At 41.9% G+C, this 25,426-nt stretch overlaps 1 protein-coding gene across 3 annotated transcripts in view; it reads right to left on the bottom strand.

Annotated features, from left to right (window-relative positions):
* LRRC27 (leucine rich repeat containing 27) overlaps positions 1 to 25,426 on the bottom strand; it is a 253,824-nt gene that overhangs the window by 136,656 nt on the left and 91,742 nt on the right. For all 3 annotated transcript variants that reach the window (XM_030202987.1, XM_030202988.1, XM_030202986.1), the window contains one exon: positions 7,181 to 7,239. In XM_030202987.1, the coding sequence (XP_030058847.1) occupies positions 7,181 to 7,239 (59 nt within the window). The remainder of the gene's footprint in view (positions 1 to 7,180; positions 7,240 to 25,426) is intronic.

Raw genomic sequence — 25,426 nt, 5'->3', positions numbered from 1 at the left:
CTAAAAAGGAAGTACTGCTGGGCTACTACATCAGCCCGGTGGTACTTCCCACCCTAGCGTGCTGTCATATCCGGTGCTACAAAAATATATTTATTTTTGTAGCACCGGTGTGTATCCGGCGGTAATCACTGCCCGGTTACTGCTGGGTTAATGTGGGAGCCCTTACTGCCACCTCAATGGGTGGCAGTAAGGACCCCCCCCCCAAATGGCCACACGTGCTTTACTTGCCGCATGACTATTTCCTGCAGAAACGCAAGACCTACCTTTTACCCGCTGCGGTAAAAGGGGGCCTCGGTGCATATCAAAAACACGCGCCGATGACAGCTCAGACCCCCCTTTTGCTGCAGCATGGTAAAAGGGGTACTAAGTGAATGAAAAGTCTCATGGTTGAAACACTGTTTGACTGAGCGTTATTGCCAAAAAAAAACCCCAATATGAATGTGTGTATGTGTGCATTCAGCATTAATTTATTTAGGAGTGTAACTACTTTTTGTGTTTAGAATTTTAGTCATTTCTTTTAATGATTATACCTTCTAATTCCAAAAATCTCTTTCCATTTGTGCTATATTTATGAATTAGTGGTTGCAGAGAGCTCTTATGACTGTCCTTGCTACAATAATGTATACAATTTATGATTTATGAGAGTAAATCTACTCAATTAAATTTATATTGGTAGGGGTGGCAAATTAATAGGATATGTCAATACTAAGGGGTCCTTTTACAAAGGAATCATGGTTCCGCTGTCTTGCTTGAATTTCAACAGTCTTTCCCACTAGATGTATCGAAGGATATGATTACAGAAGACCTGTCCCCCAATTGAGGAGGAAGGCATCTGACACTAGTCTGCTGTGAGCCTGAAGTCTGGAACAGAAGTGAAGGACTCTGTGGTTGATCTGAGTTGCAAAACTATCCACTGAGGGGGTGCCCCACGCTCGGAAGATCTTGCAGGCCATGCCCATATTGAGAGATCACTCGTGTGATTGCATAAACCTGCTCAGCCTATCGGCCAGAGTGTTGTTTGCATCCGCCAGATAAGTAGCTCGAAGGAACATACCGTGTTGGCGAGCTCAGTGCCACATCCGGTCGGCCTCCTGACACAGAAGGCGTGATCCTGTGCTCCCCTGCTTGTTGGTGTACTACATGGCAACCTGACTGTCTGTTTGAATGAGAAAAATTTGGTGAGACAGCTGATCTCTGAAAGTCTTTAGAGCGTTCCAGATTGCTTAAAGCTCCAGCAGGTTGATCTGAAGATTTCTTTCCTGGAGGACCAAGCTCCTTGAGTGTGAAGGCCAGCTATATGAGCTCCCCAGCCCAGGAGAGATGCATCCATCATCAGCACTTTTTGTGGCTGAGGAATTTGGAATGGAAGTCCCAGAGTCAAACTGGATCGAATTGTCCACCACTGAAGAGAGCGTACAAGCTCTGGGGACACTTGAATGACATCTTGTAGACTCCCCATGGCTTGATACCACTGAAAAGTCAGGGTCCATTGAGCTGATCTCACGTGAAGACATATCATGGGTGTAACGTACACTGTGGAAGCCATGTGGTCCAGGAATCTTAACATCTGCCGAGCTGTGACCTGCTGAGAAGCACAAACCTTGGACGCCAGTGAGACAAGATTGTCCACTCTCATAAGTACATAAGTATTGCCATACTGGGAAAGACCAAAGGTCCATCAAGCCCAGCATCCAGTTTCCAACAGTGGCCAATCCAGGTCACAAATACCTGGAAAGATCCCAAAAAAGTACAAAACATTTTATACTGCTTATCCCAGAAATAGTGGATTTTCCCAAGTCCATTTAATAATGGTCTACAGACTTTTCCTTTAGGAAGCCATCCAAACCTTTTTAAAACTCCGCTAAGCTAACCGCCCCTACCACATTCTCTGGCAACGAATTCCAGAGCCCAATTACACATTGAGTGAAGAAAAATGTTCTCCGATTCATTTTAAATTTACTACACTGTAGCTTCATCGCATGCCCCCTAGTTCTAGTATTTTTGGAAAGCGTAAACAGACGCTTCACATCTACCCGTTCAACTCCACTCATTATTTTATAGTCCTCTATCATATCTCCCTTCGGCTGCCTTTTCTCCAAGCTGAAGAGCCCTAGCCGCTTTAGCCTTTCCTCATAGGGACGTCGTCCCATCCCCTTTATCATTTTCGTCACCCTTCTCTGCACCTTTTCTAATTACACTATATCTTTTTTGAGATGCAGCGACCAGAATTGAACACAATATTTGAGGTGCGGTCGCACCATGGAGCAATACAAAGGCATTATAACATCCTCATTTTTGTTTTCCATTCCTTTCCTAATACCTAACATTCTATTTGCTTTCTTAGCCGCAGCAGCACACTGAGCAGAAGGTTTCAACGTATCATCAACGACGATACCTAGATCCCTTTCTTGGTCTGTGACTCCTAACGTGGAACCTTGCATGACGTAGCTATAATTTGGGTTCCTCTTTCCCACATGCATCATTTTGCACTTGCTCACATTAAATGTCATCTGCCATTTAGATGCCCAGTCACCCAGTAACGTAAGGTCCTCTTGTAATTTTTCACAATCCTCCTGCGATTTAACGACTTTGAATAAGTTTGTGTCATCAGCAAATTCAATTACCTCACTAGTTACTCCCATCTCTAGGTCATTTATAAATATGTTAAAAAGCAGCAGTCCCAGCACAGACTCCTGGGGAACCCCACTAACTACCCTTCTCCATTGAGAATACTGACCATTTAACCCTACTCTCTGTTTTCTACCTTTTAACCAGTTTTTAATCCACAATAGAACACTAGGTCCTATCCCATGACTCTCCAGTTTCCTCTGGAGTCTTTCATGAGGCACTTTGTCAAACGTCTTCTGAAAATCCACATACACAATATCAACCGGCTCACCTTTATCCACATGTTTGTTCACCCCTTCAAAGAAATGTAGTAGATTGGTGAGGCAAGATTTCCCTTCACTAAATCCATGTTGACTTTGTCTCATTAATCCATGCTTTTGAATATGCTCTGTAATTTTGTTCTTAATAATAGTCTCTACCATTTTGTATATAGTATTTTTTATAAACACATTGCACTAGTCATGTCAATACACAATGTAGTGTCAATACCCCCTATGATACCTAAACTAATGTCATATTATTAGTCTTGATCCGCTCTAATTTTATTTTTTGCTTTTTATTAATTCTTTTTGATTCATGATTATAGGGATTCCCGTTTTAGCTGGTTTTTTCTTGACTTTTATGCACCATATTTGCCCCTTTACGAAGGGTTTCAAATTAGGTATGTGCCTTTTATTATCTCATTTATAAATTTTTTTATACATATTTGTATTGAAGTTCATAACCTATACCAGTGCCCTTGATTTGCTGTTACATGATGTCAGATTTTATTATGCTTTTATATATATGTTTATATGCACTGTCATACAATTGTTGCATTATATATACTTCTTTTATATATATATTTTCTTATATATGCTCTTTTATGTACATGTATATATATATATTATTTATATTGGACAGTGTGTATCGATATGTTTATTCATGTAATTATTTTAGTATACTCTCTATGTATACCTAGTAATATTCCATATTTTTGTCAATTCATATATTTGATATATTATGTTTGTATGTGTGTTATATTTTATTTATTATGATCTATGATAATTATTATATATTTGTTCATTGTAGCCCCTGACGCAGCCCTAGGTAGGCGAAACACGGCCTGTGTCGGGCGATTTGTTCATACACGGTATTTTCAATAAAATCTTTTTGTTGTGACATTGATCTGCTGGCTTTCTTTCCCATATTGGATTTTGCAGATCGTTTGCCTTGTTGTTTTTTGGGACCCTCACCGTTTGGGAAGCTTGCCAGGTGCCCTTGGCCTGGATTGGCCGCTGTCGTGGACAGGATGCTGGGCTCGATGGACCCTTGGTCTTTTCCCAGTGTGGCATTACTTATGTACTTATGTATATGTACTTATGACCCCCCGAAACAGAAAAAGCAGATCGAGTGTATTCTATAATAATGCACATAGATATTATGCACGCCCATGTCCACATTCCCTTTTCAACTATGCAACTTAGAATTTAGGCGCACATTATAGAATTCACTTAGCTAATTGCTTCTTAACATAACATCCAATTAACAGCGCTGATGGTTAATCAATTAAGTTATGTGCATTGTTTTAGAATACGCTTTGGTTTCCATGCAGATTTTCAGGCGCCATATATAGAATCCATGGAATTTGTATAAAAGTAGGTGATATTTTATTTATTTATTTATTGTATTTGTATCCCACATTTTTGCAGGCTCAATGTGGCTTACAATGTATCGTTCTTGGTGGATAACAGACAGGAATAGACAATTAGTGTTACATAAGATCGAGCATAACATAAGAGGAAGTTAAACAATCTTACAATGTATCGTTCTTAGTGGATAATGGCACAGAGAATAGGCAATTAGTGTTATATATCATTTTTGTGTTCCTACTTTTTACATATCTATACCCCAAGCAATTTTATAATATCCTATATGAGCATGTTCTACAAACTCAAAATTAACCCGATTGCTTTGTGATACATTTATAGTATTTATTGATGATTATGATGATATGTTGCTTCTATACCGCCAACTTTCACCAGATGGTGGTTCAAAGCGGTTAACAAAATTTAAACATTATAGAAAACTAAGCATAAAATTTCTTAAAGAAGAACATTTTTAGTTCTTTTCTATAGATATGCTCAGTTTTCATTATACCCCATAACAAACCCCCCTGTTTACTAACCTATGCTAGCGGCTGTCGTGCGCTAACACGCTGTGTCGGCATTGCGGCTCAGTAAACGGGGGGGGGGGGGAGTGTATTCTTTTTAAATCAACAATGCAATATTTAATATTTCTTCATTTAAGTGCACGTCGGATAAGAGCATGCTCTGTTTAACTGCATGCCATGCTTCGATCCCGTTTTTGGCATCATCAATTTCTATGGGACAAAATTCGTTTTAGCGCACCACTGATAAGTGCAAGATTTGCTTATATGCATGGTTCAAAACCACTCCTCTGCAGGAAAGATTCCGCATAAGCACGCGCTTGGAATATGGAAACCGATTGGCGCATGACAACTAACGAGATTTCAAAGTTACTGCCTCTTTAACTGCCACAGGAAGAATAAGCGAAAGAATGTTGTTAGGGCGTACACCGGGGTCATCGTCTCGGCGGAACTGTAAGACTTTAACACTGGCTGAACGAATAGAAGTTCTTAAAAAAATTAGAAAACAAACAAAGTTAAGTATCTATTGCTAAAGAATATGGTGTCAATCCCAGTCAAATTTCACGTGTCTTGAAGCATAAAGAACAGATTCTGGAAGACTGGCAAAACAATACAAATCCACAACGGAAATGGAAACAGGCGGGAAAAGCTGAGGAGGTAGAAGATGCTCTTGTTCGGTGGTTTTCTCGAGTCAGGAGCAGACAGTTTCCTGTCAGTGGTCCACTGCTTATGGAGAAAGCGAACCAGGTAGCAGAAAATCTTGGACTGACTGAATTCAAAACCACTGTTGGATGGTTAGAAAGATGGAAGAAGGAACAGCATAAAATTCAAGAAACAGCATGGTGAGAAACAAGATGCTGATGACTTTGGTGCTGAAAATTGGGTTGTTTCAGTTCTTCCTACCATCTTGAACGAGTCTGCACCTCGTGACATTTTTAATGCTGACGAAAATGGTCTCTACTGGCGAGCGATTCCTGATGGAACACTTGCATTCAAACATGCCGAAACTACTGGAGGTAAAACATCAAAGGACCGACTGACAATCCTCCTTTGCTGCAATATGGATGGGTGTGAGAAGTTGGAACACCTCGTCACTGGAAAAAGCAAACAGTCCCGTTGCTTCAAGAAAGTTAAGTGACTTCCTGTGTCATACGAGGCTAACGCAAATTCATGGATGACTGGGGAAATTTGGAAGCAGTGGCTAAAGAAGTTAGACACTAGAATGCGGGCACAAAAGCGTCAGATTTTGCTGCTTTGTGATAACTGTGCTGCACACAGGGATGATGTCAGGCTGTCTAACGTCAAGGTGGTCTTCCTGCCACCAAACACTACCTCTCTGATCCAACCTCTGGATCAGGGCATAATAGCCAATTTCAAACAAAATTATCGGGCTCTTGTGCTACGTCGTCTGATGAGCGTTATGGATGACCAGACTGGGAAGGATAAACGTGCTGTTGAATTGGCTCATAATTTATCACTGTTGGACTCCCTACATATGCAGAAAGAAGCCTGGAATCATGTTACACAGGCAACCATTGTGAACTGCTACAAGCGGGCAAGCTTTGTTAAGGATGTGGAGAGGGATGAAACAGGTGCAGCTGTTGCAAACGCGTCAGATGAAGAGGTTATTGACATCCCAGCCGGTTTTACTGAAGAGGAGTTCCATCGCTACGTAGCTGTTGATTACGATCTACAAACAGCTGAAGACAGCACTGATGTTGAGATATGCTCCTACACGCAGGCAACAACGGCTGATGATGGAACAGATGAAAAATGAGCAGCGAGGCACATGCTGATGAAATTCAACAACCTCCTCCTGTCACTTTTGCAAGAGCGCTGGAGAGTCTCAACACCATGTGGGCCTATCTGGAGGCCACTGGATGTCAGTGCTATGACAGTTTTTACCGTCTGGCAGACGCAGTCTATGGAACTCACAGACCCAAGAGTGTATAGAGGACTATAACTTCAAGCCAGTCTAATGACAGATAACTGAGCCTGTATACTGTACGTATAATAAACAGTACTGTACATATGTTTATCAGATGTGAAGCTTCTTTGGGTCACAACGGTTAACTGCACGCTCTGGTTAACTGCATGCATTTCTTTGGTCCCAGACCCTTGCACTTAAGCGGATCACACTGTGTGTGTGTGTGTGTGTGTGTATATATATATATATATATATATATATATATATAAAGAAAGTAATACTTAATGAAAAAAAGATAATAAATAAGACCTAGAAATGGGATCAAAGGAGGAGGCAAGAGTCATGAAATGGGAAGCCTGATATTTTGAAGAATCTAGCTAATACCATGGCTTTCACAAGCTGTCATCTAAAAATCTAAATGGCTTGAAAATTATTCTCAATCAAAAAATACAAAGTATCATAAATGAAGCACTTACCAAGCTCCACAGGCAGTGATTTTATAGGATTTCCTTCTAAAAGTAGAGATTTCAGTTGCCTTTATAAAAAGATAGAAAGTGGTTAAAATACAAAATTATAAAATTAAACAGCAGCCATCAGCACAGGTTGAGCAGAACTATTAATTATTTTTTTCACTCCACTAACTGCGACATTGATGGGAAAAGATTGATTTTACTTTATGAAATGATTATAGTTCCACAGTACAGAATGCGGGAAACAGTAAGACTCTAACATGACATTTAACAGTAGCACAAAAGTCTATGACTTCTATAAGCCTGCTCCTGGTTTGAGACCTGTGTTTCAGTGCTAATTCCAATACTATGGGCAATCTCATAGAGAAAGCATCCTTAAGCAGCAAGTCAATACTCATACTGGGACACCTGATGAATCTTGTCTACATTTTAACAGAATGTTTTGAATGAGGATACTTACATTTGCCATCTCCATATATCAGTATTTTCTTAGTGAATGTTTCTAACCATGAGAGATACCTTCATGCTTATTTTCGAAAGGACGTCCATCTTCCAACCCAAATCCGATTTGGGCGCCCCCAACTGCAGTCCGTCGCGGGGGCGAACAAAGTTCCCGGGGGACGTGTCGGAAGGGTAGCGAAGGCGGGACAGGGGCGTGCCGGGGCGTGCTTAAGAGAAGGGCACCCTCGGCTGATAATGGAAAAAAGAAGGGCGGCCCTAGCAAGAATTTGATCCGCTTTTTTTGGACCCTATTTTTTTAGGTCCAAGTCCCAAAAAAGTGCCCAAACAGAGCAGATGACCAGCAGAGGGAATCAGGGATGACCTCCCCTGACTACCCCAGTGGTCACTAAACCCCTCCCACCAAAAAAAATGAACTTTAAAAACATTGCTTTGCCAGCCTCTATGCCAGTCTGAAATGTCATACCCAGCTCCATGACAGCAGTATGCAGGTCCCTGGAGCAGTTTTTAGTGGGTGCAATGCACTTCAGGCAGGTGGACCCAGACCCATCCCCCCTACCTGTTCCACTTGTGCTGGTAAATGGGAGCCCTCCAACCCCCCCCCCCAAACCCACTGTACCCACATCTAGATGCCCCCCTTCACTCATGTGCTATGGTAATGATGTAGAGTTGTGGGGAGTGGGTTTTGGGGGGATTTGGAGGGCTCAGCACCCAAGATAAGGGAGCTATGCACCTGAGAGGTATTTTAATGTTTTTTTTTTAATTTTTAAAAGTGCCCCCTAGGGTGCCCGGTTGGTGTCCTGGCATGTGAGGGGGACCAGTGCACTATGAATCCTGGCCCCTCCCATGACCAAAGGGCTTGGATTTGGTCATTTTTGAGATGGCCGGCTTCAGTTTCCATTATCACTGAAAACCGATGCCGACCATCTCAAATCCGCCCAAATCCTAGGCATTTGGCCGGCACCAACCGTATTAGCGAAAGAAAAGATGGCCGCCCACCTTTTTCGATAATACGGTCTGTCCTGCCCCTTCGCGCCCCCGTCCTCGGAGATGGGTGGCCATGGAGATGGGAGTCCCCGTTCGATTATCCCCCTCCTTGTGTCAAATAACCTCAAGGTAGCAGAACAGTAATTTTAAGGTGGTGGCCAGAGGCAATGGGATACAAGAGTACATAGGAAGAGGCATAACTATCAAAAGAGAGGAGGCGACTTCTCTGTGTATGTTGTAAGAGAGACCATCCTTAAAGAAAATGCAATACAAACTGAAGTAATCTTTCTGAATTTTTACATCATATGCTCTGCTTGATTTCTTTAAAAAAATAAATTTTCTAAATAATGATTTTATAATGCTGGGCTATGTTGGGTTATGTACTGTTGCTTTAGCAGAAGGGGATTATTTTCAAAGACACTTATTTGCTAACTTTAGAGCTTTCTTTTTTTTTTTCTATCTGTAGCTCAAAGCACTTCTGAGATATTAGTTCCCTCTCTTCCTCCCCATCCACCCCATCTTCCAAATATTTTTAAACAGTCCCACTCGTGAATTAGCTGGATTGGAGAGTAGTGTTTGGTATTGGTTGGAAGGGAAAATCAAGGAAGTAAATAGGTCAAAATTTGTATTATTTGCAGTGAACCTGCAGATTTCTGAAAGTTTCTGCATGTATTAAAAATTTAATAAATATTCAAGTTAAAAAACATTTTTTTTGGTTATTTGTAAAAAGGGAGCAATTAATTATATATCAGGGGGCTTTGCTTAATAACTTATTAAGGGCCCTGTTTACTAAGGTGTGCTAGCATTTTTAGCATGTTCTAAAAATTAGCGCACTCTAAAAATGCTAACACGTCTCTACAGCAGCTTAGTAAACAGCGCCCTAAATCTCTGAGGTAAGCCTACAAATGGAACATACTGGATCTCATATCTCTGACACATAATTTTTAAAGTTTGAATGGAAAAGATAAACTGCTGCACACCCCAATAACAGATGAGAAAGTAAGCAAGCAGGACAATACACAGGGAATCAGTACAGAGAAGTCAGAGCTCAGATGAAAGCAGCCTACTGCTTCTTTTGACTTAAGAACAGCTGAGGAAAAGGTAGGGACTTTTATAAGACATTTTCTATTTTCTTTCAACAGGTACCAAAGCTACAACAGAAATTTGGCTGGGAAACATCTGTTTACCAAAGATGTGGCCCCTGTTACAGTTTCTACTTCTGTACAAAGAGACAGCGAGGGGCATAATCGAACGGGGATGACCATCTCTAAGGGCGCCCATCTCTAAGGACAGCACCGCGAAGGGACGGGGAAACCCGTATTATCGAAACAAGATTGGCGTCCATCTTTCGTTTTGATAATACGGCCAGGGACGCCCAAATCTCAACATTTAGGTTGACCTTAGAGATGGTCGACCTAAATGTTGAGATCGCCGACCTTAGAGATGGGCGACCTCGGTTTTCGCCGATAATGGAAACCGAGGACCCCCATCTCAAAACCGACCAAATCCAAGGTATTTGGTCATGTGATGAGCCAGCATTTGTAGTGCACTGGTCCCCCTCACATGCCAGGACACCAACCGGGCACCCTAGGGGGCACTGCAGTGGACTTCCTAAATTGCTCCCAAGTCCATAGCTCCCTTCCCTTGTGTGCTGAGTCCACCAAAACCCACTCCCACAACTGTACACTACTACCATAGCCCTTATGGGTGAAGGGGGGCAACTACATGTGGGTACAGTGGGTTTTAGGGGGGTTTGGAGATCTCAACATTTACCACCACAAGTGTAAGAGGTAGGGGGGGATGGGCCTGGGTCCGCCTGCCTGAAGTGCACTGCACCCACTAAAAACTGCTCCAGGGACCTGCATACTGCTGAGATGGAGCTGCGTATGACATTTGAGGATGGCATAGAGGCTGGAAAAATTTTTTTTTAATTTTTTTCTTTTTGGGTGGGAGGGGGTTGGTGACCACTGGGGAGTAAGGGGAGGTGATCCCTGATTCCCTCCAGTGGTCATCTGGTCAGTTCAGGCACCTTTTCGAGGCTTGGTCGTGCAAAAAATGGACCAAGTAAAGTCGGCCAAATGCTCGTCAGGGACGTCCTTCTTTTTTCCATTATCAGCCGAGGATGCCCATCTCTTAATCATGCCCCAGTCCCGCCTTTGGTACAGTGCCGACATGCCCCCGTGAACTTTGGTCGTCCCCGCGACGGAAAGCAGTTGAGGATGCCCAAAATCGGCTTTTGATTATGCCAATTTGGGCGACCCTGAGAGAAGGACGCCCATCTTCCGTCACAAATCGGGAGATGGGCGCCCTTCTCTTTCGAAACTTCACCTGAGTGTGACCCAAAGTGAGGAACTGGCTCTGAATGCAAGATACTTGCAGGTTGAATCAACTCCATTTTCTCTTGAAATGAAGAATCGGTTTGTAGCCCTGAATGTAGAAGAGCTGAAAACATCTCAAGAGCAGGAGGAAACTATGATCAAAAATCCCAAAGCCGCTGGATCAGTGGCCAATAAGAAAAGAAAGGTAGTGGTGGTTGGTGATTCTCTTCTAAGAGATACTGAAGCACCCATCTGCCGACCAGACATGTTGTCTAGGAAGGTGTGTTGTCTGCCTGGTGCCAAGATTCGAGATGTAACGGAAAGTTTGCTGAGACTCATCAAGCCTACTGACCACTATCCTATGCTGCTCATCCATATTGGCACAAATGATATTGCTAGGTATCCTACTGAACATATCAAGCGGGATTTCATGGCTCTGGGTCAGAAGGTGAAACACCTAGGCATGGAGGCAGTGTTCTCATCGATCCTTCCTGTTGAAGATAAAGGCCAGATGAGGAAAGCTCGCATCCTGGAGCTGAATGTGTGGCTGCATGGCTGATGCCAACGTGAGCGCTTCGGCTTCCTTGACCATGGGATGATTTTCCAAGAGCTACTGAGTAGTGAAGGTGTCAGATGGAAGGGATGAAGTGTCATTAGTGACTGGCTAAATTAGTACAGAGGGCTTTAAACTAAATTGGCTGGGGAAGGGTGAGAGAAGCCCCAAAGTCATTAATATCCCTCAGAAGGGCAAGACTTCAAATACCTTTATAGAACAGGGAAAAAAGTGTAAAATCTGGAGAGCCTTATATACCAATGCTCATAGTACGGGAAACAAATTTCTAAATCTAGAGGCTGCAATGATAGAAGCCAGTTTGGATTTAATGGCAGTCACGGAGATGTGGCTCATGGAGAACCATTACTAGGGCATTGTTATACCTGGCTATAATCTATTCAACAAGGACAGGGTAGGAAAAAAACTGGTGGAGGAGTGGCACTGTATGTTAAGAATAACATTAAAGTGACAGAATTGCAGGATATATGGGGTAAGGAAGTGCTGTGGGTTAAACTGGTAAAAGGGAAAGGAAAATGTATTTGCATTGGTGTAATATAAAGGTCACCTTCACAGTCAGAAGAAATGGACAGAGATTTAATTGAAGACATTCACAAGATAGCTAAGAAAGGGGAGGTACTATTAATAGGTGACTTTGATATGCCGCATATTGATTGGAGCGTCCCTGCTGCTGGGTCATCTACAAGCAAAAGGATCTTAGATTCTCTACAGGAAGAATTGTTCCAGCATTGGGTGATTGAACCAACTCAGGATAGAGTGATTCTAGACCTGGAGCTTACAAACGGGGAGAATGTTTCCGATTTTACAGTGGGAGATCATTTGGCATCTATTGACCACCAGATGGTGTGGTTTATTATTAAGACGCAGGAGGAGAAGCCTTATTCGAGATTGAAGTCCTAGATTTCAAAAGAACTAACTTTGCTGAGATGGGGAAATTTCTCAGGAAAGAGTTAGTTGGATGGGAACAGCTGAAGGAAGTAGAACATCAGTGGGTGAAACTGAAAGGAGCTATTCTAAAGGCGATAAATTTTTATGTTAGAAAATTACATAAAAGTAAGAGGAAAAGATGGCTGCTCTGGTTCTCGAACGTAGTAGCTGAAAAGGTAAAGGTAACAAGGTTAGCCTTACACATTACAAAACGACTCAGAAAGAAGAGAGGTAAAAAATACCTGAAAAAGCTCAAAGAAGCTGGAAAAGCTGTCAGGAAAGTGAAGGAGCAAACAGAGGAAAAGGTAGCCAATACAGTAAAATTGGGGGTCAAGACATTTTTTAGATATGTAAGCGACAGGAGGAAGTGCCATAATAGCATTGTGAGACTCATGGCTGAGGGGGAGTGTGGAATATTGTCACCACTTGTCTTCAGCCTTCAGTGAAATACAGGTCAATTGGTTTGCAGCTGCCAGCTAGGCCTCAAAAATCATAAGACCATCTCTGACCCAAGACTTCACTGAATTAAGCAACAAAGAAATGTGACAGGCTGAAGGGTGAGTGAAACTTGGCATGGATGCAGGATTGCCACAGCTGAGGTTAAAATGCCAGCTGGGCAGTAGCATAACAAGAACCTGTGGTCAGAGATATCTCGTAAGAGATAGATTTACTGGTAGCCAGGTGCAAAAAGAGAGAACTATACTGGGGGGCTGGTCGAAACTGGAAAGTTAAGAAGTCATTGTGGTCGAAACTGATGATTTCTAAATAGAAATAATGATGATAAGGTGAAACTACCATTAATGTGATTAGCAGTTTTGGAGTATAAAACTGACAGCTGAAAAGGTGTTCAGGGGAGATTCCAGTATTAGTGACACCAGTCTGATTCACTTGCTGAACTCCCCTGAGAAATAAACTTGGCTTGTATTGACATTGATCCTGTTGCATCTGCTTGTGGTGAGTATTAATAAAAAGTTGATTTCTCAGATCCACCGTGTCTTCAAATTACTGTCTCTAGAATTATTCAGAGTGAGTGCACTGCTCTGGGGATTCGGGAAGTCTAGATAGATGAAGACAAATATATAGAAGCAGCCTTGGGTGCTTTGTTCTTTCCTAGATATTAGTAGCCGGACCACAATACAGGAAGGGACAAATACACCCTAAAGATTAAAAACAGGAGGAATATGTAGACGCTGATAAGGGTAAAGCTGAACTGTTAAACAAATATTTCTGTTCAGTGTTCACGGATGAAAGGACAGAGGCGGGACCACAGAAGAAAAATGCTAATGAGGATGGATGTATGGTAGACCTGGACTGATTCTCAGAAGACTGTGTTTATGAGGAGCTGGCTAAACTAAAAGTAGACAAAGCGATGGGGCCTGATGGGATACATCTGAGGGTACTCATGGAACACAAAGGATCAATGCAGATTACAATGTAAGTAAAATAAATATATAAAATAAACCTAGGCCATCACTAGGAAAAGTGAAACAATCATACAAACATCTTAACCTGAACCATATCAATAAATTGGCCAAAAACTAGATCAGATAAGTAGAAAAATAAATGAGCTTTCAACAACACTCACACTGCTTCAATTCTACAGCATCTGCTCACTCTCAGGCCATGTGTACCCCACACTTTCTCCCATTCTCCTTTTCTGTCGAGCTGGGATGGGTAATGGTCTGGAATAACAGTTGGGGTTTTTAGTAGACACTTAACCTAATTCTGGGTTCCATTCGAACCATGCAACACTCCAGAAGGCTTAATGATCACCTTGTATTTGTATACACCGGAGTCTGCAACTGCTCTCCTGCACTATGTAAGCCACATTGAACCAACAAAGAGGTGGGAAAATGTGGGGTACAAATGTAACTAATAAATAAATAAATAAACTTGGAGAAGTTCTAGCAGCTCTGCTGTCTGACCTGTTCAAAGCTTCTCTAGAATCTAGAGTGGTCCCAAAGGAATGGAGAAGGGCAGATGTGGTCCCTCTGCACAAGAGCAGAAGCAAGGAGGAGGTTGCAAATTACAGACTGGCCAATCTGACCTCAATGGTGCGTAGACTAATGGAAATGCTTCTAAAACAGAAGATTGTGAGGTTTCTCGAATCGAATGGACTACAGGACCCGAGGAAGCATGGTTTCATTATAGGCAGATCTTGTCAGACAAATCTGATTGACTTCTTTGACTGGGTGACCAAAAGGTTGAACGTGGGAGGGGCGCTAGATGTGTTGTATTTAGATTTTAGCAAAGCCTTTGACACAGCTCCACACAGGCGACTGATAAATAAATTGAGTGCCCTCGATATGGAACCTAAAGTAACTGACTGGGTTAAAAACTGGTTAAACAGAAGGAGACAGAGGGTAGTGGTAAATGGAGTTTTCTCTGAGGAAAAGGATTTTACAAGTGGTGTACCACAAGGGTTGGTCCTTGGGTCAGCTGTTTTTAACATCTCTGTGAGAGATATTACGGAAGGGCTATCTGGTAAGGTCTGTCTCTTCACAGATGATACCAAACTCTGTAATAGGGTGGACACCCCGGATAGTGTGGATAGCATGGGGAAGGATCTGGCGAAGCTTGAAGAATGGTCCGAAGATTGGCAACTAAGATTTAATTCTAAGAAATGCAGGACAACTGGACAAAGATCCTGAAGAATTAGACCACAGCCTGCAGTATGAACACTCCTCCTTCCCTCTAACTAAAGAGCTGGTATGCAGCCTGTGCAAATGAAGAATGTTAGAACATTCCAAAAACAGGAGGAACCAGAGCTCAAAACTCCCAAAGTTGCTAGACCAGTGACCACTAGGAAGTAAATGGTAGTAATGATTGGTAATTCCCCCCTGAGGGGTAGAGAGGCAATCATATGCTAACCAGTGGCTCACAAACCTCAGTATCTCTGGTCTAGATCTCCTCTGGTTCCACTCCTTCCTAAGTGGACACATCTTTGTTGTTCATCACTCCAACTCATGGAACAAAAAAGTGAGGAGAATCAAGGAGGATACCAAAAAAAAAAACTTTATTGGGTATTAAAAAATGACCAGACACGGCCGTGTTTCGGCCCAAAGGCCTGCCTCAGGGGTCTTGACCAATCTCAGATGTTGTGGTGTAATATTATACACTGATGATGATATGTTGTTAAATCAAAAAAACTTCTTAGGTCTCCTCTCTTTTTAAAATAACGTATTACCAATTGCAAAACCAAATTTAAAATCTTGTATCGTGAGGTTTGTTTACCTCCTTCTTTTTGCTTGTTTCATCACTCCAACTCTACATCATCTTCACAACCTCTGTTGTCAGAAGTCCCTCAGGGATCAATTCTTGGCCGGATACTCTAACATTTTTCCAGCCCTTTTAACTCTCCATCTTCAATCATAAGTACATACAGTGGGGGAAATAAGTATTTGATCCCTTGCTGATTTTGTAAGTTTGCCCACTGACAAAGACATGAGCAGCCCATAATTGAAGGGTAGGTTATTGGTAACAGTGAGAGATAGCACATCACAAATTAAATCCGGAAAATCACATTGTGGAAAGTATATGAATTTATTTGCATTCTGCAGAGGGAAATAAGTATTTAATCCCTCTGGCAAACAAGACCTAATACTTGGTGGCAAAACCCTTGTTGGCAAGCACAGCGGTCAGACGTCTTCTGTAGTTGATGATGAGGTTTGCACACATGTCAGGAGGAATTTTGGTCCACTCCTCTTTGCAGATCATCTCTAAATCATTAAGAGTTCTGGGCTGTCGCTTGGCAACTCGCAGCTTCAGCTCCCTCCATAAGTTTTCAATGGGATTAAGGTCTGGTGACTGGCTAGGCCACTCCATGACCCTAATGTGCTTCTTCCTGAGCCACTCCTTTGTTGCCTTGGCTGTATGTTTTGGGTCATTGTCGTGCTGGAAGACCCAGCCACGACCCATTTTTAAGGCCCTGGCGGAGGGAAGGAGGTTGTCACTCAGAATTGTACGGTACATGGCCCCATCCATTCTCCCATTGATGCGGTGAAGTAGTCCTGTGCCCTTAGCAGAGAAACACCCCCAAAACATAACATTTCCACCTCCATGCTTGACAGTGGGGACGGTGTTCTTTGGGTCATAGGCAGCATTTCTCTTCCTCCAAACATGGCAAGTTGAGTTCATGCCAAAGAGCTCAATTTTTGTCTCATCTGACCACAGCACCTTCTCCCAATCACTCTCGGCATCATCCAGGTGTTCACTGGCAAACTTCAGACGGGCCGTCACATGTGCCTTCCGGAGCAGGGGGACCTTGCGGGCACTGCAGGATTGCAATCCGTTATGTCGTAATGTGTTACCAATGGTTTTCGTGGTGACAGTGGTCCCAGCTGCCTTGAGATCATTGACAAGTTCCCCCCTTGTAGTTGTAGGCTGATTTCTAACCTTCCTCATGATCAAGGATACCCCACGAGGTGAGATTTTGCGTGGAGCCCCAGATCTTTGTCGATTGACAGTCATTTTGTACTTCTTCCATTTTCTTACTATGGCACCAACAGTTGTCTCCTTCTCGCCCAGCGTCTTACTGATGGTTTTGTAGCCCATTCCAGCCTTGTGCAGGTGTATGATCTTGTCCCTGACATCCTTAGACAGCTCCTTGCTCTTGGCCATTTTGTAGAGGTTAGAGTCTGGCTGATTCACTGAGTCTGTGGACAGGTGTCTTTCATACAGGTGACCATTGCCGACAGCTGTCTGTCATGCAGGTAACGAGTTGATTTGGAGCATCTACCTGGTCTGTAGGGGCCAGATCTCTTACTGGTTGGTGGGGGATCAAATACTTATTTCCCTCTGCAGAATGCAAATAAATTCATATACTTTCCACAATGTGATTTTCCGGATTTAATTTGTGATGTGCTATCTCTCACTGTTACCAATAACCTACCCTTCAATTATGGGCTGCTCATGTCTTTGTCAGTGGGCAAACTTACAAAATCAGCAAGGGATCAAATACTTATTTCCCCCACTGTAAGTACATAAGTAGTGCCATACTGGGAAAGACCAAAGGTCCATCTAGCCCAGCATCCTGTCACCGACAGTGGCCAATCCAGGTCAAGGGCACCTGGCACGCTCCCCAAACGTAAAAACATTCCAGACGTTATACCTAAAAATGCGGAATTTTTCCAAGTCCATTTAATAGCGGTCTATGGACTTGTCCTTTAGGAATCTATCTAACCCCTTTTTAAACTCCGTCAAGCTAACCGCCCGTACCACGTTCTCCGGCAACGAATTCCAGAGTCTAATTACTCGTTTTCCCTTTTGACTCTCAAATCTTTTAGATACATCTCAGTCTCTGCAACATTAGACATAGTAACAGAATGGCTTGCAGAGCACAAATTAAAATTAAATACCAATAAGTGTGCAGCTAGGGTTTTCCCCTCTTAATCTCCCTGTAACCCTACACCCAACGTCTCCATTAAAGGAACACCTCTCCCATACCATACAACCATCAAAATATTAGGTATCACTCTCAACAACACCCTATCTTCCTGTTCTCATATTTCTAAGGTGGTATCCTCGTGATTTTTCACCTATAGACAGATATGCTCCATATGGTCCCTCTTAGAACCCTTGTCCTTACATATCCTCTTATAGGCCTTGGTGATCTCAAAATTGGATTATTTTAACTCCCTGCTTATTGGTCTGTTAATTCGCAAATACACAGGCTACATCTAATACAAAATACTGTGTTAAACTCCTTCATGTTCTAAAGAAATATGATCACATTACTCTTTTTACAACTGAACACTAGCTTCCAGAACCTTAGAGAATCCCCTACAAATCCATGCTTAAACAAATTCAGTCTTTGGCCTCCCCTCTTTCTTGTCCAGCTTCCCTTATTCCCTATCAAGGACTCCTCATTACAATGATACCTTCTAATTGTGCCCTCCTTCTCTTAGGTTTACCTGGATACTTTCAAAACTTCCTGTTTCAGCATAGTTGCCCCCACCCTTTGGAATAGTTTCCTCTTTTATCTCAGGCTAAAAACATCTATTGTTAAATTCAAACATCAGTTAAAAGCATAATATTTCTCCCTGAGCTTTGCAACTACTATTCAGGATTAAATCTGGGATGTTGTCTCATCATTGTCTTATGGGTAGTCAGGAAAAACGAGCATAAAAATGTACTTCCACCCCCCCCCCCCAAAAAAAAAACAACAACCCAAAACTTATGTTTTCCTCTCCCTGTTTTCACAATGTTTTCAATGTTTTGTGATGTAACTTTTCCTTTTCCATTGTGAATGTTTATCAAGGTTATGTACTGATATATACAGGCTCATTTTCAAAGCACATAGACTTACAATTTTACATAGGTTACCATGGGGCACATTTTAAAAAGAGAAAAATGTGCAAAAAGTGGCATAAATTGGGGCTCCACTTCCTAAGACTATGATGGAGGCCTGGGTGGCAGTTATACCAAAACCAGAGGATAAAACTGAATGTGCATCATACCGCCCCATTTCGATACTGAACGCTGATGTAAAAATACTGGCAAAGGTGTTAGCGAATCGTTTGGGTAAAGTGCTCCCTAACCTAATTCACCCAGATCAGATTGGCTTTGTAGCTAAAAGGCAGGCAGGGGATAATATACGAAGAACTTTGGACCCACTGTATACAGCACAGGTGAAGGCCAGGCCAGTGGTGGTGTTTTTATTTATTTATTTATTTATTGCATTTGTATCCCACGTTTTCCCACCTCTTTGCAGGCTCAATGTGGCTTACAATACATCATGAATAGTGGAATGACATTAGAAAATAGACATTTAGTGTTACAGAAAGATTGTTGGTAAAATGATAAAGAAGAAACATGAAAGTAGTATAACAATCAGATATTATAAGACAATGCTGAATATATGTGGAGGAGTTGTGTATGTTCACATTGGTTGATCTTTGTGGTATACCTTATTAAAGAGATAGGTCTTCAATAGTTTGCGGAAGTTCATTAGATCATCAATCGTTTTTAAGTTGCGCGGTAGTGCATTCCATAACTGTGTGCTCAAGTAGGTAAAGTTTGACGCGTGCATTAGTTTGTGTTTTAGACCTTTATAGTTAGGGAAGTGTAGATTGAGGAATGTGCGGGATGATCTTTTGGCATTCCTGGGTGGCAGGTCTATCAGGTCTGACATGTAGGCTGGTGCTTCTCCGTGAATGATTTTGTGGACTAGAGAGCATATTTTGAACGTGATGCGTTCCTTAAATGGGAGCCAATGCAGTTTTTCTCGTAAAGGTTTCGCACTTTCATATTTTGTTTTACCAAAAATGAGTCTAGCTGCAGTATTCTGGGCTGTTTGAAGTTTCTTGATTATTTGCTCTTTGCAGCTGGCGTATAGCGCATTGCAGTAGTCTAGGTGACTGAGCACCATTGATTGTACTAGATTACGGAACACAGTCCTTGGGAAGAATGGTCTTACTCTTTTTAATTTCCACATTGAATGGAACATTTTCTTGGTTGTGTTTTTCGCGTGGTTCTCGAGTGTTAGGTGTCGATCAAAGGTAACTCCCAGAATTTTTAGGGTGTCTGAAATAGGAAGGTTTAGATTTGGTGTGTTGATGGTGGTGAATTTGTTCTTCTTATGTTGAGAGGTGAGTATTAGGCATTGAGTTTTTTTCTGCATTAAGTTTCAGCCGAAATACGTCCACCCATGAATGCATGATCTGGAGACTTTGGTTGATGTTATTGGAAATTTCCGTTAAGTCTTGTTTAAATGGGATGCAAATCGTTACGTCGTCCGCATAGGGTTAAGGTTTTGTTTTGATAATAGTTTGGCTAGGGGTATCATCATTAGGTTGAACAGGGTTGGCGAGAGGGGGGATCCTTGTAGTACTCTGCATTCAGGTATCCATGTGGTTGAGGTAGTAGAGTTAGATGTCACTTGGTATGCGAGGAATGATAACTTTCTTGTATGCATATCTGGTGGTACAACTTAAGCCTTCCATTTTACATCGGAGGAATTGAGAGCAAGAATTGACGTTCACTCTATCAGAGGCAGGCTGGCTGAAACTAGAGAGGGAGATCTTGAAGTCCTCTTTGGCAATAGCCATAAAGGAAAATTCCATTAAAGGTTTTTATAGGTGGTACCTTACTCCGACACGGTTGCATCATATGTATGCTAACGTGTCGAGAGATTGTTGGAGGAAATGCGGAGGAGTGGGGATGATGGGACATATCTGGTGGTCCTGCCCCAAAGCGCAGGCCTATTGGAAGGGTGTGCAATCACGGCTTCAGGGTGGGAAGGTCTATACAGTGGCATCCTTTGCTCTTCTTATTAGGACAGAGACCAGAGGGTCTTACGTTAAGTCAGTGGTTTCTGGTGAGGAGATCCTTGCATGTGGCTCGCATTAATCTGGCAAAGAATTGGAAAGTACCGCTGGTTCCTTCAATAGTGGGATGGATTACTAAGGTGAGATACATTTGTGAGATGGAGAGATTGACGGCTGTGAAAAGGAAAATTTTGCCTAAACGGGAAAAGGCTTGGAGGCCCTTTTTGAATGTGTGTTCTGGATAAAAGGTGAATGGTTTGGAGGGGGGAGGGGGGTAGAAGGGGGGGTTGGGGAGGAAGGGGTCAAGGAAGGAAGGGAGGTCTTTGAGGGGAGGGGGTAGGTAGGTAGGGTACGGGAGGTTTCTCAACAATAAAACTGAAAAATTTTGAAGTATAATCTGTATTTGAATTGGCATTGATAATTCTTTTGTGCATTTTCTGTTATGTACTCTGTACTAAGTTAAGCACACTTGTTCCACTTTGCATTGTGCTGAGTTGAATACACTTTGTTTTGTAATAACAATGCTCAATAAAGACTTCTATAAATTAAAAAAAAAAAGTGGCATAAATCTGCATTTGAACGTTTTTCTCACAAAAACATCCAAACTGGTATTTTCAAAACTAATTTTTAGATGTTTTTCTATGAAGTCAATCAGAAGTGCATTCAAATCACAAGACAGCATATCACTCATGTTAAGGGCAGGACTTGGGTGTTCCTAACACTTGGACGTTTTTCTGCCATAATGGAACAAAACAAAAACATTCACAGCTATAATTTGGACATTTTGGTCTAGACCTGTTTTATTAACGAATAACCCACAAAAAAGTGCCCTAAATGACCAGATGACCACTGAAGGGAATCAGGGATGACCTTCCCTTTACTCCCCCAGTGGTCACTAACCCCCTCCAACCCCCCCAAGAATGTGATTAAAAATATTACTTACCAGCCTCTCTATGTCAGCCTCAGATGTTATACTCAGGTCCATTATAGCAGCATACTGGTCCCTGGAGTAGTCTAATGGTGGGTGCAGTGCACTGCAAACAGGTGGACCCAGGCCCATTCCTCCCCCTACCTGTTACATTTGTGGTGGAAATTGTGAGCCCTCCAAAACTCACCAGAAACCCACTGTACCCACATACAGGTGCCCCCTTCACCCATAAGGGCTACTGTAGTAGTGTATAGTTGGGGGTAGTGAGTTTTGGCTAGGTTTTGGGGAGTTCAGCAGAAAAGATAAGGGAGCAAAGGTGAGATGTGTACCTGGGAGCATTTATTTGGACTCCACTGCAGTGCCCTCTAGGGTGCCCTATTGCTCTTCTGGGATGTCTGGGTGGCCAGTCTACCAAGAATGCTGGCTCCTCCTTCATCCCAATGGCTTGATTTTGTGCATGTCTCATTTGAGTGCTTTCTTTTTTCTTTTCTTTTTTTTTTTAATGGACCAAAAAGATAAATGCACAGAGCATAAAAACATCTAGCAAATAGCCATTTTCTAAAAAAAGAAAAGATAGAAGTTTTCCTGTTTTGAAAATGGCTAGATTCCCCACTTACCCTCCATATAGGTGTTTGAAAATGAACACCTATATGTTCTATTTTATAATGTTATGATCCCTTCCTTATATCTTATTTGGTTTTGTAAATTACTTAGATTTATATATATTGTAACTTGGATCCTCTTTTCTCAGCGGTTGCAGCTCTCCACAACCTGACGAACACCTTCCAGTACTGCTCCTTTTTTTTTCTCAGAACAATGAAGCTTTTTATTGCCTAGGAGGGGCTTCCCTCCTTCCCTCAGTTGTGGCACCAAAACACAAAACAAAGCACAGTTATCGTTCACCTTTTTCAAGCCGGTTAGTTGCCCAGTCCAGGCTTCCACAGCTGCTTCCTCTCCCTCCCTCCTGGGGGAGAGTAGCAGCAAATAATAAAAAAAAAAAGAAAAAAATACCCTGTTCAGTGTAGCGGGGTTTTCCAAAACACAGTTCACTTTTAGCCAAGCTTTACCCCACTGCTCAGTTTAGCCCGGCTTTCAAAACACAGTTCAGTTCTAGCCAAGCTTTCAAAACACAGCTCAGTTTAGCCAGGCTTTCAAAAACATAGTTCAGGTCTAGCCCAGCTTTCAAAATACAGTTCAGTTCTAGCCAAGCTTTCCAAAACACCGCTCAATTTAGCCAGGCTTTCAAAAACACAGTTCAGTTCTAGCCAAGCTTTCCAAAACACAGCTCAATTTAGCCAGGCTTTCAAAAACACAGTTCAGTTCTAGCCAAGCTTTCAAAATACAGCTCAGTTTAGCCAGGCTTTCAAAACACAGCTCAGCTTAGCCAGGCTTTCAAAAAAACACAGTTCAGTTCTAGCCAAGCTTTCAAAATACAATGGCTCTGCGCGGGCTCAAAGCCTAGGGTCCTACCCTCTTGGTCAGTCATACTCCTACCTGACCTCCTCCCGCTTGACCCGGCTTGGCCACGCTACTCCCTTGGCTTTCGCTGAGCCAGAGCTGAAAAGTCCATCAGCTCTTCCAGGGCGCTCTCCGGTTCAGTCAACTCCATAGGGCAAGGCTCACTCTCTGCCTCTCTCTCCTCAGGGGCCCAATCCATATTCTCCTCGCCCCGCCCTTCTCCCAGCTGCTCACCCTTTCTTTCATTAAAGCTCTTTGGTGGCTCTTCTTTCTCCACCCACCTGTTCCACCACCTCTTCCACCAGGTTGGAGAATCAGCCTTATTCCTTCCCCTGCGGCCCTCCTCTGGAGACTCCTGGGAATGCACATAGTTTCTCTTATCCCCGGTCTCCCTTGGGGCATGCTGGGAGTTGTAGTTCTTTATTTCTAGTTTTTTCCTGGGGAATGCCTGCCTATAACGGGGGTATTCTGGCCCATCCCAGGGTTCCTTTGGGGCCTGTCCTACATACTCTTTACATATATATATATATATATATATATATATATATATATATATATATATATATATATATATATATATATATGAACTCAATGAAATAAACTGAAACTGAGCCAGAAATCTATAAATATGTTCAACTTTAGAGTTTGCCAGATCAGAGGAAATCAACAGTACACCAAAAAAGTGATGTTGGCCACAAGGTGGAATGAAGAAAGCAATTTTATTGAGGACCAAACATTGGCCATGTTTTGGCATATGCCTGCTTCAGGGGTCTAAATAAAATTCATATAGACAATTAAACTTTATATTTTTTGTATTTTATAATTATATAGGGGTCCTTTTACTAAGGTGTGCTCAATGCCATGCAGCCTATTGTATTCCTATGGACTGCATGGCACTTAACGCATACTAATCTATTAGCGCCTTAGTAAAAGGACCCCACAGTGTGATCAATGCAACATACATATGCCTAGAGTAAGACATAATTAATATTGTAATTATATCTTATTTGTTATGTGTGATTTTATGATACTCCCTTGTAACAAAAGTTGTTCACATGTGGATGTCAAGCGAAAAAGTAGTAGGGAAGGCTGGCTCTTTCCAAACAACGAGGGAGACGTATGTACAATTATAGGTCTTTATTGAAAAACACCAAATGACTCGACAGAGCTGCTGTGATTCAGTGCCTGAGCGTCTGCCTCAGGGGTCTATAAAACATATAAAAGCTGATATGAATATATAGAGCTAAAAACAATAATAAAAATATGGTAAAACATGAAATAACTATATAGATAGATAGATAGATAGATAGATAGATAGATAGATAGATAGATAGATAGATAGATAGATAGATATAGATATATATATATATGTGTGTGTGTGTGTGTGTGTGTGTGTGTGAACAGAAAATACTCATATTAAATGAAATAAGGTAAAAATTACTGAGTAGATTTGTATGTATAAGAAATATACAAATAACAAATGCATACACAAAATACAAAAAGTGAAAAACTGAACATCTTCAAATTGAATACATCAATGGTATGACATTGACATATTGATTATAAGATATAGGTGCAAGTGAAACACTAAACCACTAAACTTGTGGTGTAATAAAATGATGTTTCGAAGGTCAAATTCAAAGAGAAAACAAATGCCCAATGTTATATCATTAGTGTATTCAATTTGAAGATGTTCATTCTTTCACTTTTTCTATTTTGTGTATGGATATTTCTTATGCATGCAAATCTACTCAGTAATTTTTACCTTATTTCATTTAATATGAGTATATACTGTTTATATTTTACATATATATATATATATATATATATATATATATATATATATATATATATATATATTGATAAACACAGTGTCTGCCCTTACATGAGGAGGCCGCCAGAGGGCGCTCTCCCACTGAAAACCAGGAAAATGCCCATTCTGGTCACTAGAGGGAGCTCCAGGGATCTAGTTGAGTATTGACTTGCATGGGCCAGTAGAGGGAGCTCCAGGGAGATAGCTGGGGGAGTGAGAAGAGACTTCTGGACCCAGATCTTTCTGGAACCAGAGGGGCGAGGTCTCAAGAGGTGGGGAGGTTTATTGGACACCTCATAAATAGCTTCCTCTTAGTAGAGAAGGGAGTTTTGCCCGAAGGAGAGGAGATGGGAACCTAGAGATCTGAAGCCTGGACTGTGTGTCCTCAGGACATATAGGAACTGTGTGTTCAAAGGACTGTGTGTCCCAAGTACGGGCAAGGTAAAGAAGGCTGCAAAACCTGGGGTTAGAAGTCCCCAAAATATTGAGGTTGGAACTGTGAAGTGGTTAAAGTGAACAAACAG

Source organism: Microcaecilia unicolor, chromosome 5, assembly GCF_901765095.1.
Source record: "Microcaecilia unicolor chromosome 5, aMicUni1.1, whole genome shotgun sequence".
NCBI lineage: Eukaryota > Metazoa > Chordata > Amphibia > Gymnophiona > Siphonopidae > Microcaecilia > Microcaecilia unicolor.
This window is presented reverse-complemented; position numbering and strand designations above follow the sequence as displayed.